Source organism: Nymphalis io, chromosome 14 (assembly GCF_905147045.1).
Source record: "Nymphalis io chromosome 14, ilAglIoxx1.1, whole genome shotgun sequence".
In the NCBI taxonomy this organism is placed as follows: domain Eukaryota; kingdom Metazoa; phylum Arthropoda; class Insecta; order Lepidoptera; family Nymphalidae; genus Nymphalis; species Nymphalis io.
In genome coordinates, this window is record NC_065901.1 from 776,794 (window position 1) to 790,427 (window position 13,634).

Here is a 13,634-nt window from a genome sequence, read left to right on the forward strand (position 1 = left end):
CAATAGAATCAGAATTGCGATTCAACGGGGTAATAATAACATTTTTGGCATTTAACGTTGAATATAAGTTCAATAATGTAAATAATTCTTACGGAAATAAAATTATGAAAAGTATGTATATATATACATGTTTATAATTACCGTTCTTGTTGAATTCCTCTGTTTTTCCTGGTATCGCATTAAATGATAAAAACGTCAATTGTAATGATTAATAGCTAACACAAGATACTGATAAATGTATCGATTCACTCATTGATACATTAGGTTTTAAGAAGTCGGCAGGTTTAATTGAATGGATGTCATTGCAACTGAGATTTATGACTTTATGTTAGCTTCAAATACGTCAAAACTGGCAGTTATGTTTATTTTATTTTTATCTTCATTGTATTTAGATTTGAAATGTAAATACAAATGTTTCTATTTTAAATTCAATGATAAAAAACAAAACAGCAGTACTTGGTATTGTTGTGTTCTCAGGCACAAGGGACATAACATCTTAGTTCCCAAGGTTGGTGGCGCATCGGTAATGTAAGCGATGGTTAACATTTTTAATAATGTCAATGTCTATGGGCGTTGGTGACCACTTACCATCAGGTGGGCCATATGCTCGTTCGCCTTCCTTTTCTATAAAAAAAAACATTCATTGGAACTTTCATCCTTTATCAGTGCTAACCTACGTTCATAAGGAACGTATTTGCAAATTTGCTTCTGGGCTCACCAGTTAAAGCTTTGCGTTGTTTGTTTATCGTTGTGTGCTAATCTGTTATTTTTTTATTAGGTAAATTGTTATTATGTCGTAATAATAATATATTTATACTCTTCTAATATACATATTTCTGATAGAACAAAAATTTTAAAGTTATTTCAGTGATAACACAAATTTATGTATATAGTATATACTTGAGTTACGGAGCGATTTATATGCATATAGATTCAAATCTTACCTCTTCCAGGACTTTCGTTATATTCTGAAAAAAAAAATGAGTTGGTCAAATATTCTAATGATAATATTTAATATGATTTATAATCTTGTATATTCAATTAATAATTAATTAGGACTGTGCTGATCCAGTGGCTCAAAGGTCCACACCTTAGCCGAAGATCGTGGGTTCGGGCGAGCTACTGGATTTTTATGTCCTTCAAACTAAGCATAGTGTCCAAATTCATCCCGTGCTCGACGCTGGGTGAAAACATTGTAAGGGAGAATTACATCCGACATATGCAGGTTGCACGATTCTGGCATTACTCATTAAAGCTTGCCTGAACCTGGGATCTTTGTTTTAAATCCATCATTTTCTATTGGGATATTCACTTAGCTATCATATCTGGTTAAATATTGAAGTTTTTTTTATTTGAATTTATCGTATTTGGTTACTCAGGAAACTTACTTCAGATGTAGAGTGATCAAAGACGGGAACTGAAACGCTTATTTGAAGCCTGTAGTTTACATCTTCACCCTCGTAATAGTGGCCATAGTCATCCTTAAACAATATCAACATGAATAAGTAAGAAGGAAGACAGTAAGATTAGTAAAACTAGAAGAGAAATATAACATGGCATCTTCTGGTAAGTTAGAAAAAAAGGCAAACCTGAAAAGCTAACAAGCAAATTTGACACTCGATGCTTACTCGACTTGCCTCGATTGTAAAATATTGAAAACCAATTAACGGTGACCCTATTTTAATGCGCGTATCTATTATATATTATAGCTATTATAATCAATAACGCATCACTTTGTGGCATAATATGATTAAGTTTTAGTGTTCGTTCTTATAGAATAACTCCACAATCTAAGGAATATTCGTTTTAAACTTTTTTTTTATTGCAAAATTATCTTTCAACCTTGGACGATTCTCTACTCCTCGATAGTTTATGGAACCTTGGCGCCACGATATTATAATTCGCAACTCAGAGTCCAGCTCATAAATAAACTAGCCAGAAGACAACTGAGGACAGTTATCTAGTGAATTGAATGATGCCATGAAGTGGAGCACTGTTAGTATTTAAATATTCAAAAAGATTCTCACCAGCTGGCGTATATGGATGTAGTCACCGTACAGTTTCTCGGTGGCAAGGAACTTGTCCTTATTCCGTCGCAACTCTCCATAACGGAAGGTTTGCTCAGCGTTTTCTTTCTGTTGCCAGTAGTACTCGCTTCTTCTTGGGTCCTATTAATTAAAAGTTGTTACTGATTTTTCGTGTATATTTTAATTTGATTAAAGGACTACTCGACAGTCAGTTAGTTAATAGTATTCGACAATATGAGAAAAGAGGACACAATAAAATGCTGTTCCATATAATTATGGCGAAGTAGAATAGAGCTATCCAATTTAAAATCTCTATTGTAATATGTTTGTCTTTTTCTCATGTATTATACCACCCATTACATAAAAGTCTCAGCGTACGGTATTCCTGATGAATTCGTGGCCCCGATTATTGATGATAATCGTAGTTTCATTTGAAAACAATTATTTTTCGATCTGTTTACAAGTAATGTAACGTTTTAATATATTTTTACACATTTTTTAAACAAGTGTGACTATAATTACGAATGTATGTATACAAAAAAAAGAGCGCTAGCAACGTACTACACGTAGCAGAAGAGAAACATTGCGCTAAAAAACGTAACTCTCAAATAACTTAAATATTTATTATCAATATACTTGAAGAAGTATTCGTGTCAAAATAGGTGGATTTTATTCGTTTTAGGCAGGGCATCTGGTGATGCTGGGGCTGTAAAAAAGATATATAAGCAACTTTAATATCGTTCATGGTGAATGGCCAACAATGATCTGTGAGTGGGCACATGACAATACCGTCACCTCTACATTAGCATAGACGTCGCTGTACACCCGCAGGCGACGCCTGCGCTGCGCCACGAGCGGGCGCTCCATGACCCGCAGGATGCTCATGACCTGCTCCGTGACGTCGGAGTCCGTGACGAGCTCCGCGAAGTACCCGTCCCGCTCGCACGCCGCCGCCCCCGCGTGCAGCCGCGTGTTGTCACGCACGCCATAGCGATCGTGAAGCCACAGGACGAAAAGTCTGTAGAAAATAATGATAATTATGTGATTAAAATGACATATATATTATTTATAGTAAATAGGAAGATGTAAATATAAAAAAATATTATTTTTTTTGTACTAAAATAATCTTTACACGATTATTTTAGTACAATAATACCATGTGTGAAAAAATTATGATTATATCATGTAAACTTTTTTTTTATAAGCAAATCAATTTGGGCGCTCTCGTATAATTCTTGCTCCGTCCGAGTTTTGACTGTGACGTCACATCGCCGGTTCGTTATTGCGGGCGACTCTTTCGCGATACGCGTGTTGATCATTTTGTGTTTATTTTATCCTTCTTCGTGATTTAACGCCCCACATATGTTCTTTTACTTATAATAATAATATTAGAACGATTATCAATATATTATTTTATGCTAAAATAAGAGCAGTATTTTCACGTAGACTCACAAATAATCTACCGAAAGTCGATCTTTGATTGCGGATTCTTTCACAAATCACTCGAAATATATTAGTGAGCTTATTATTATTGTTTATTTTAATATTTTGTTAATGCAGCTGATCATAACTGTGGTCGGCAATAAGTCCATATTCTTCATTTAGATACTAGTGCTTTCCGCTTTCGGTAGAAGATAATATGGATATATAATATAATATACATTTCTTACAATTTAATTTTACGTATACATACATATTTTACAGTTCGGGGTGCGATAGTTACGATATCACGAGCATATTAGTGTTAATTTTCCTCTAATGAAAGTGCAAATAAAATTAACAGTCTCAGATGTGAAGGATGCAAACATACTATGTCATTGGTAGCACTCATAGCGAAGTGAGGAGTCTACTTTTAATGAAATAGTCTGTTACTTGAAGAAACCTTTTTTATGTAAAAGGAAGGCAAACAAGCAGGAGGGTTTCCTGATGTCCAAGGACAGTAACACCGGAGTGCTTGCAGGTGCGTTGTCGGCCTTAAAGGAATGAGTAGGCTTATGCTTTTCTTGAAGGTTTCTATGTCATAACGGTTAGGAAAATTCGCCGGGTAATAGGGTTCCGCAGAAATGGCAGGAAATGCTTTAAAATAGCGAAGTAGTGGATTTCCAAACATCGAGATGGTATGGATGGAATTTAGAATATAGACGCGATGTCCGGTGGTGAAATTCAGCGCATGGGATTAATCTGAACAGTTCCTCAGAGCATTCTCCGTAAAAGATGCGATAGAAGATGCAGGGTGATACTGGCATGACATCTCTCCTGCCCAGAGATGAGAGCAGTACTCCATGTGGGGCTGATTTTTAGCCTTATTGAATTTGAGGCGAGGAGTTGACGTGTACAGACTTACTTTCTTGAGCGCAAAAAACTTTTAGAGGCTAATTTGGCTTCACCTTCCAATAGACCACGGAACCTAACGTCCTGATACTGAATTTGGTAGCGAGGCGGTATTCTCAAAATGAGGGGATGGTCATTTTAGAAGTCGCTAACTTGTGTCGCATTAGGGTTGAGCTGTACTAAGTTTGGTTGGCCCCAATCTCAGGCTTTGGTTAATAAAAACTTCTTATTTCAGACACAGGTTTATACTCATCGACGTGTTCCCGACAAATATTAGCGCAGCCGGTATATCTGGTGCTGTCGTCTGCCAACATTGAATGATGCTAATTTGCACATGTCATTTAAATACAGAAGAAGCAAAATAGGTGGTAGCTTTACTTTTAATTATATACTGTAACATTGCGATTGAAAAGTCCCCTTATAAGCCTATTTAAATGACATTTGTATCATATGTACTATTACATATACGTATTTGACTTTCAAAGAAACCTAATATGGTAAAAATCAATTTCAATGGGTCACAGTCATTAAGGATTCAATAAGTTGATTATTTCATTGCCGATACGGCGTTGTTCACAAATCATCTTAGATTTATTAACAATAAACCTAAGATTAACATTGAAATGCATTTTTCATGCAACACTATGGGTATTCAACGTATCAAGGCCGTATTACGAACATTCTGAATTATGTTTATATTAAACGAATACCTATAACTAGTCTGTAATAATTAATTGGTTGATCCTAAAACTAAAAACTTATAAATAAGACAATTTTCACTACTAAGGTACTCGTATTAAAATTCTCATCACGAAAATATCTACTTGTTTTTGTTGATGATATATATAGAAAAAGATTTTTTCCAGAGTTCTATTTATTAATATAGAATAAAGCGAAAATTTAGGCAAAATTGTATGAGCGAGCGACGTTGGGTGATGTGTCGCGTCGATCGGTCGCTCCAGAAAAGAATTTAAGTATTTTAAGAATTTACGTAACTTTAAAAATTTGTAAAAAAATCATTTTGAGATCATAAAAAAATTAGCTCATCTTCCTAATTACTTTGTATGTTAATACATTAGTTAAAAGTCAGTGAAATGAAAAAGATACTGTGGCATTATGTGTATTTGATGATGATGAATGACTTTATAGAAGTTACAATAACAGCCTGTGAATGTCCCACTGCTGGGCTAAAGACCTCCTCTCCCTTTTTTGAGGAGACCTTCACCTTTATAGAAGTATCGAATATAATAGGGTGGTGAAACGATCGCGTGTAGGTCGTTTCAATAATAAATAATACAATGAATACATTTATGATAAAACGAAGACCAGCTGATTTTCTTTCGCCGGTTCATTTCAGGCCTGAGGTATTTCTTTCCGAGCCGTTGGATAATTATTGCCAATCAATAACAAATGTGTAATGCTTATATATGTTGATTAAGTTTTTGAATTTGATCGTAAGCGCTTTGAAAAAAATAATGATTGTGTTTCCAGCGCTGTGGTAATATACTACATATTACCCAGCTCGTAACAATATTAAATATATAATTTTAATTGTATTACGTACACTTTCAATAATAATTATACTAAATAACTTTACATATTACCTTATGCTGCCGTCTGGGTCGAGTCGGTGCATTAGTTCTGTGTAGTTCTCATATAAGCTGTCTGTTAACATCACAATAGCTTGTTGGCAGGATGTTGGCGTGTCTTTGGCCTTACGCTGTTTATTCAGCAAGTGCACCGAGTATGTCAGGACGTTGTCCATTTTCGTTTCATTGACCGCCTTCTGATGCTTTAGCGCGGCCATCATTGCGGCAGAATTCACGTGGTTCGCCTGAAGAAAATAAAAGAAATATTATAAAAAAAAACTCTTACTTTAATGAATACATTATAATTGGAAAATAAAATTCCCAATTAACAATGAAAAATACACAAAACGTAAAAATTAATACTCTAAAAATGGCACGGACTCAAATCTGCGGAGATTTTATAAATTACAAATATTACTTTACTATACTAAGCTTCCAAATTGGAAATTAATAAAATAGTTTTGATTTGATAAACTTTGTAACTTTATAATTTGCGTTAATATTTTCTGCAAGCATTTAATATTCAGGAATGGCTATTATTTCTTACATCATCAATGTCTATGGGCGGTGGTGACTACTTACCATCTGGTGTCCCATTTGCTCGTCTGCCTGATTATAACATAAAAAAAATGTTAGATGCCATGGTGCCATGCCCTTTGACAGTATAAAAAAAAATTATATTTCTTTTCATCGTTAATGTTTTTTCCTAGTTTGTCTTCCTATTTTAAAATTTATTATTTTAAACTTTTTAATTATGAGTCATAAATAATATTGGTGGTATTTTTGGAATGTTAAAATTATTCCATTAAAGAAGACATTTACTATCAATTATCTATCGATTGTTATCGATTCTATATCTAAAAAACTCAGTTCATTAATTTGATAGCATCAGCTTACTTACCGGTACCAGTTTTTCGTTAAAACATGGAATGGGCGATTCCACCACAACATTGAAACGAAGAACATTGACTTGATCGTCATCTGTCAAAGCACTGAGTAGTGCAAGTGTGAACTGTTCAGCGATAACCAAGTTTGAGGAGTTCATGGAACCAGATGCGTCGAGAAGGATTAGCACGTCTCGGGGGGCGCCACTAGCACTCACGTACCATGGACGTAGTCTACAGTCGTATAGATTTTCGCCATCAGTTTTCAGTTTAAACATATTTTGCCATAACGCCGCTAAAATATTTAATTCATGAAATTTAATCTCTAAATTTTGATTAAGATAAAGAGTGACAATACATTATAAATTACTTTATCAATATTTTAATTATAAATTCGTGTTTTTGATAGGCTATAACAAATTATAAGTATAAGTAACAAATTATTTGCTATTACGAGTAATTTCTTGGAATCACTTTGAATACAGTGTAAAGGTAAATTGTAATCATACCAGGGTAGTGTCGTAGGAAACCTTTAGCACTACACATGTATTGAAAGTCAAGTGTGGCATCTTGGGCGTAATTTTCTCTAAAAGTATCCAGTAGTCCTTCTGTCCAATGAACATGCTCAAGTACCCGAGGATCTGCGAAGATAAATTGATGATAAAAACTTATTAGATACGTTTATTAGGTATTTGGGCAACAACGTTTAATGTTATTTGTTATCAGACTTCGAAATGAATAGTCAATCAAAAAATGAGAGCTTGCTGTAAAATATTTTTTTCTTCTCTACAAAAATAGAAGGTTAATTGGTTAAATATAAATTTTAAAGTAAAAAAACTTAAAAAGACAAGGCACAAATAATAAGTAGATCTCAATTACCTTCGCAAAAAGTAGCTTCACACAAATAACATAAATTTAGGACATAAAACTTTATGAGAAAATATGTTCTTACCACATTGAAACACTTCTATAGCGACGTAAACGCTGGTGTACTCTAAAGAAACATTCGCATCAAAGTGTACGCTACTCGTAAGTTTCACTTTGTTCAAACTGCTGCAATTCAAAGGAAGCTCCAAATCTTTCTCTTGTTTCTCCTCTCTTTTTAAAATATCTATGTCCTAAAACACATTTCATGCTCAAGTGTTATTTGGTTTTAGATAATAATACATCATCTGATAGAGATTTACTATTAATTTTTTTAAAGCATAATTGCTTAAAAACTATTATTTTTTAAATATATTTTCTTATATAGTTATTTTTAAGCGCATTTTTCTTAGTATATATATATATATATATATATAATATATATATATATATATATATATATATATATATATATATATATATTATAGAATAGGAAGGCGGACGATCATAGAGACCACCTAGGCCATAGGCCCATAGACATTGGCATTGTAAGAAATGTTAACAATCGCTTACATCACCAATGCGCCACCAATCTTGGGAACTAAAATGTTATGTCCCTTGTGCCTGTAATTACACTGGCTCACTCACCCTTCAAACCGAAACACAACAATACCAAGTACTGTTGTTTTACGGTAGAATATCTAATGAGTGGGTGGAACCTACCCAGACGAGCTTGCACAAAGCCCTACCACCAGTAAACTTATATATTTATATTGTTTTAGTTGTTTATTTTGTAGCAAATGGAAATATGTTCGTGCAAATTGTCACATATGTAAGATTCAGATTCACTGTTACTTACATCGCTCTTTATAAAGGTGTAATTAGAGGGAGGAGGAGTTTTATTTTCAGCTAATTCTTCCGCTTTCCGCATGATTGTTTCAGCAGCTTGACCACGTCGTTCTAATAATTCGGTCAAGACATTGCTTGTTTTTTCCACAATCGCTGTCCCGTTACGGACTTCAGTCTTCATATCAGCAAATGCTTTTAAAAGGATATCTCTTCGAACAAACTGCTTTTCATTTTCGAAAAGCTTATCTGATATTGCCTTTGCCCAACTCCGTACTCTTGATTTAATATGGAAAAAAAATAAAAACTCGGTGTAACGTACTGCTAATTAATTCATTGAAGGTTTTCTTTATTATTGAAGTTCATAAAGTTTTACTCGTCTTTGCTTGTCTATTGAATCAATTAATTATAAAGCAGCTAATAATATAAAAATATTGTACTTAAAATAATACTTACCGTTCCAGTGTAATTATTTTCGCTTCAGTCTTTTTCTTTTTCAATTTTGGACGAACAAAATTTATTTTTGTTACATTCGCTATTTTCAATGGTACACTCTTGGTTTTGCTTTTTTTCACTAACAAATGTCCTTGGTGTTCTTCGAGAGACTTTTTTATCGTGTCCACGGAATTGCTTTTAATTGAAGCATTTGTAAAGTTTACGAAATAATAATATAATAGTAAAATTAAAAATATTTTTAAGTTATTATACATGTTATATGATTAATTATTTTTATTAATGGCAAAGTGGACGGACATATTTAGTTTGGAGAGCAATCTGAGGCGGCCGGCAATAGCGCAAACTAGGTGCAGACTCCGCGACGCGTAGGGAACAAGGCTCCCGCCATTCCGGCGCCATTCTCCCCTTGCCATTGCGAATCACATCTGACCTACATTCAAAGATGGTGATTTAAGTTTCAAATACACTGTTTTACACGAACTACTAGCACCTATGATTGTAAGGGTATTTAATACCATTTATTACTATAAAAGAACATAAAATTAAAGTGGGTATTTTTACTACGAAGCGCATCTACTTACAGAATAATAATATATGTTAAAACATTCTCTGAAATGCGTTGGTTCTTTTATTGTAGCATGACGTATATTGGTTTAGTAGTTTTTTAGTATTTATTTTTACAAAAAAAAAAACGTCTTATCATTAATCAGTAAAGATGTTTAATCTTATTAAATATGATTTTATAATATTTTAGTATTTAATGTAATAATATGATATATTTTTGTTATTAACTGGATATGATATAATATATGATTAATTTTATTGATAAAGAAAGCGACAATCAAATGATAAGAACAAATCAAATTAGTTGGATAGTTAAGATTTGTAAGATAAAACGTTCCGATTAAATATCGTGGCTGTATATAACGTTCAGTCGTTTATTACTAATTACATTGCAAAATTAAAATCAAACATGAGAGGTACGTTTCTGAAATTAATTGTTAAAGTGAAATATTATTCGGATCTCTGTCATTAATGAACCGATACTTCCCACTTCGTTATTTAAATTTCAACTCGAATTTTATTTGAAGTCGGTTTTGGTTTTTAGCAGATAATTATTAATAACTATGTGGGTCAAATATCGCTATATTCGCTCAATACACTGAAAGTTTGTTTATAAAATGTATCTTTTTTTTTAATTAATTTTATTTGACATTAACGAAATTGATTTTATTTTTATATTGTTTGTACAGCTATATTAGCAGTTTTATTTATGGCTGTGGCCACGGCAAATGGCGCTAATAACCAGTGTCCACCTGAACAAGAAGAAGACTGGACAATTGAACAGCTTCTCCGGCACGAAGACTGTGACAAATTTTATAAGTGTACTTTTGGGAAACCTGTAGTTATGCAGTGCCCAGCAGATTTGTACTTCAATTTAGAAACTTGGCAATGTGACTGGAAACAAAATGTCGATTGTACAGACAGGAACGTTCCTGATGAAACTACAACGAGAAGGCCAATAACAACTACTACAACAACAACGGCAAGACCTACGACTACTACAACTACTACTACTACTACTACTACAACAGCAAGACCTACGACTACTACAACAACAACAGCAAGACCTACGACTACTACAACAACAACAGCAAGACCTACGACTACTACAACAACGACTGCAAGACCTACGACTACTACAACAACAACAGCAAGACCTACGACTACTACTACAACGACGACGGCAAGACCATCATCAACAACTAACTCACCTTATCCTGATTTGAACGCGAATGGATGTCCAGTTGATCCACACATTCATTGGCTACTTCCACATGAGCAAAATTGCAATCAGTTTTATTATTGTGTTTGGGGAAAGAAAGTGCTAAGAAATTGTCCTAGTACGCTGCACTTCAACAGGAGAATTCAAGTAAGTTATTTTTACAATAAATGTGACATTATTTAATATGAAAATTGTTTTAAGAAATTAAAAATTATATTTTTTTGTTTCACCAAATTAAAATACTATTTCTTTTTTTCAGGTTTGTGACTGGCCAAGCAACGCCGGCTGTACTACTTCTTTCAACAAACATCTGGACAGTAGGAAAGATTTGATAGCCAGCTTCTAAATTGATTACCACGCAAAACGAAAAAAAAAGTCTCCATTCGATTCTGTGTTCTCTGTATAATATTTATTAACAAAAGTATTATTGTATATGATATGATTTATAAGAATTAAAAAATATTTTGCAACTTCTATTTTTCATTTGTTTTTTTTTTATATGTTTAGTAGTAATTTTTCATAATAACACATTTCAAATACGTTTAAGAATCACAAACGGTATATCATTGTTAACATACAGTTAAAATATCATTTAATTATATAGGACTTTTTTTTTTTTTTATATGCCCCGGGATGGCAAATGACTCTACTCCACCTGATGGTAAGTGGTAGTAGAGTCCAAACGCGACGACGGCCAGTACAGTCGGGAAGAATGTTCTGTACTAGCCGTTCCCGCCTTGCCGGCCCGCAAGATGCCTCTTCACGCCTCGTTTGAAGGAACCCGGGTTGTAAGAGGAGGGGAACACGTGAGCTGGTAAGGAATTCCATTTTTTGGTAGTGCGACAAAGAAAGGAGTTGCCAAATTTCTTTGTGCGCGATGGAATTGATGTCACAGTTAGGCGGTGACATCGAGAACCAGCTCGCGTGGACTTAAGAAGGAAGGGGGAAGCAGGAATTAGAGAGAGTAATTCCTCAGAGCACTCGCCGTGATACAGTCGATAGAAAGCGCTCAGTGCTGCTATCTCGCGACGCAATTTTAAAGGTTCAAGGGTGTTTGTGACCTTAACGTCGCCAATAATGCGTACTGTACGTCGCTGCAACCGGTCCAAGGCCTCCAATAGGTACTTAGCGGAGCCATCCCAAAGGTGCGAGCAATATTCAACGCAAGACCGTACCTGTGTTTTGTATAACAGGCACAGTTGTTGTGGCGTGAAAAAACGCCGCACCTTGTTCAGAACTCCGAGTTTTCGTGAAGCTGTTTTTATAATAGCCTCGATGTAATCCCTTGGACTAAGGTCGCAGCGAACGTCTATCCCCAGCATGGCGATTTTGCTTTGTATCATCAGCGGTGTGCCACAGAGGGAGGGATGAGGGTAAAATGGTGACTTTTTCGCTGTGAGAGCGCACACCTGTGTTTTCTTGGCATTAAACTCAACAAGATTATCAGAACCCCATTTGGCGATGAGCTCTAATGTCCTATCGAGTTCAATAACAAGATTCTCCCGCCTCTCCTCAGTTTCCGCCCGCCCAGCCACTGCGCGTCCGTGGTATCCACCATGCACTGTACTATCATCTGCATAGCAATGTATGTTCCCAAGAGAGAGCATATCATTGATATGCAAAAGAAAGAGTGTGGGAGATAGCACAGATCCCTGGGGGACGCCAGCATTCACTACATAGAATTGTGAAGCGCAACCATCTACTAAAACACGAAGGCTACGCTTGTGTAGGAAGCTGGCAATCCAGGTGCATAGCTGAGCAGGCAGACCATATGCCGGTAGCTTGGAGAGAAGACTTCTGTGCCAGACCCTGTCGAAAGCCTTGGAGATATCGAGGCTGACAGCCAACGATTCTCCATGCTTGTCGATAGCTTCACCCCAGAGGTGCGTTACGTACACTAGAAGATCACCTGTGGACTGTTTTGGTCGAAACCCGTACTGACGATCATTAATTAGACAGTGATCTTCTAGGTTATGGATCAGTTGGTTGTTTAAAATCCGTTCCATCACCTTACAAAGTACTGAGGTGATAGCTATTGGCCGATAATTTGCCGAGTCAGACCGATCCCCTTTTTTGGGAACCGCTTGCACATTAGCTCTTCTCCAAGCCTCCGGCACACATCCCGAAGAGAGAGAAAGTTGGAACAGGCGCGTTAACACAGGAGACAGCTCCGCCGCGCACTTCTTCAGCACAATGGCTGGTATTCCATCGGGACCGCTAGCTTTCCGTATATCGAGTGATTGCAGCTCCACACGCACATCACGTTGCCTGATTTTGATGTCAGGCATCGTGTAGCCACATGAAGGTATTGTTGGTGGCTGCGCACTACAATCATCGATCACAGAATTGTCGGCAAAGAGTTTAGCCAGGAGGTCGGCTTTCTCCTGCGGACTGTGAGCTAACGATCCGTCCGGATTTCTGAGCGGTGGCAGCGAAGGTTGGCAGAAATTGTTTTGCACAGACTTGGTCAGACGCCAGAAGCTACGGGAGCCCCTAGGATGCGAAATAAGGTCATGACCAATCTGTACAATGCGCTGTGCATCCGCTCTCGTGTATGCCTTCCTACAGGACTTGGAATTTTTATTGTAGTTTGCTTTCAGTCAGTCAATGTTAGATGCTCCGCTAATGCAGCCGTTGATCCACGCGCGATTTGCCGCCTGCTTAGATGATACAGCGTCGGCACATTCACGCGTGAACCAACGGTTACGCGTACCCCTATTGATGAGATCTGAGCTAGGAATGTAGTATTCCATTCCTAACATGATCTCATCAGCAACAGCAGCGGCACTAGCTGTCGGGTCATTCCCACTGAAGCAACGTTCCTTCCAAGGTACTGACGCATAGTAATCGC

At 36.0% G+C, this 13,634-nt stretch overlaps 2 protein-coding genes across 3 annotated transcripts in view; one reads left to right on the plus strand and one right to left on the minus strand.

The window, feature by feature from the left end:
• LOC126773467 (voltage-dependent calcium channel subunit alpha-2/delta-3-like) overlaps positions 1-9,279 on the minus strand; it is a 34,257-nt gene extending 24,978 nt beyond the window's left edge. The window contains exons 1-11 of the mRNA XM_050494419.1: positions 8,998-9,279; positions 8,555-8,819; positions 7,784-7,949; positions 7,341-7,472; positions 6,849-7,126; positions 5,963-6,192; positions 2,823-3,045; positions 2,028-2,168; positions 1,389-1,481; positions 945-968; positions 142-168 (exon numbers count right to left, since the gene is read on the minus strand). Of these exons, the coding sequence (XP_050350376.1) occupies positions 142-168; positions 945-968; positions 1,389-1,481; positions 2,028-2,168; positions 2,823-3,045; positions 5,963-6,192; positions 6,849-7,126; positions 7,341-7,472; positions 7,784-7,949; positions 8,555-8,819; positions 8,998-9,251 (1,833 nt within the window). The 5' untranslated portion in view covers positions 9,252-9,279. The remainder of the gene's footprint in view (positions 1-141; positions 169-944; positions 969-1,388; positions 1,482-2,027; positions 2,169-2,822; positions 3,046-5,962; positions 6,193-6,848; positions 7,127-7,340; positions 7,473-7,783; positions 7,950-8,554; positions 8,820-8,997) is intronic.
• A 598-nt stretch (positions 9,280-9,877) lies between these two features.
• LOC126773424 (peritrophin-1-like) lies at positions 9,878-11,259 on the plus strand. Of its 2 annotated transcripts, XM_050494375.1 has the most exons (4): positions 9,878-9,977; positions 10,251-10,598; positions 10,659-10,930; positions 11,043-11,259. In XM_050494375.1, the coding sequence occupies exons 1-4, from the start codon at positions 9,971-9,973 to the stop codon at positions 11,127-11,129; spliced, it is 714 nt and encodes a 237-aa protein (XP_050350332.1). In that variant the 5' UTR covers positions 9,878-9,970; the 3' UTR covers positions 11,130-11,259. The 2 variants fall into 2 exon arrangements, with proteins under 2 accessions (XP_050350332.1, XP_050350331.1); XM_050494374.1 differs by having other exon boundaries at positions 10,251-10,930.
• Positions 11,260-13,634: the final 2,375 nt, after the last annotated feature.

Coding starts and splice junctions, on each gene's coding strand:
- LOC126773424 (XM_050494374.1), top strand. Junction 10,931..11,042: donor ACTTCAACAGGAGAATTCAA/GTAAGTTATTTT, acceptor TCTTTTTTTCAG/GTTTGTGACTGGCCAAGCAA.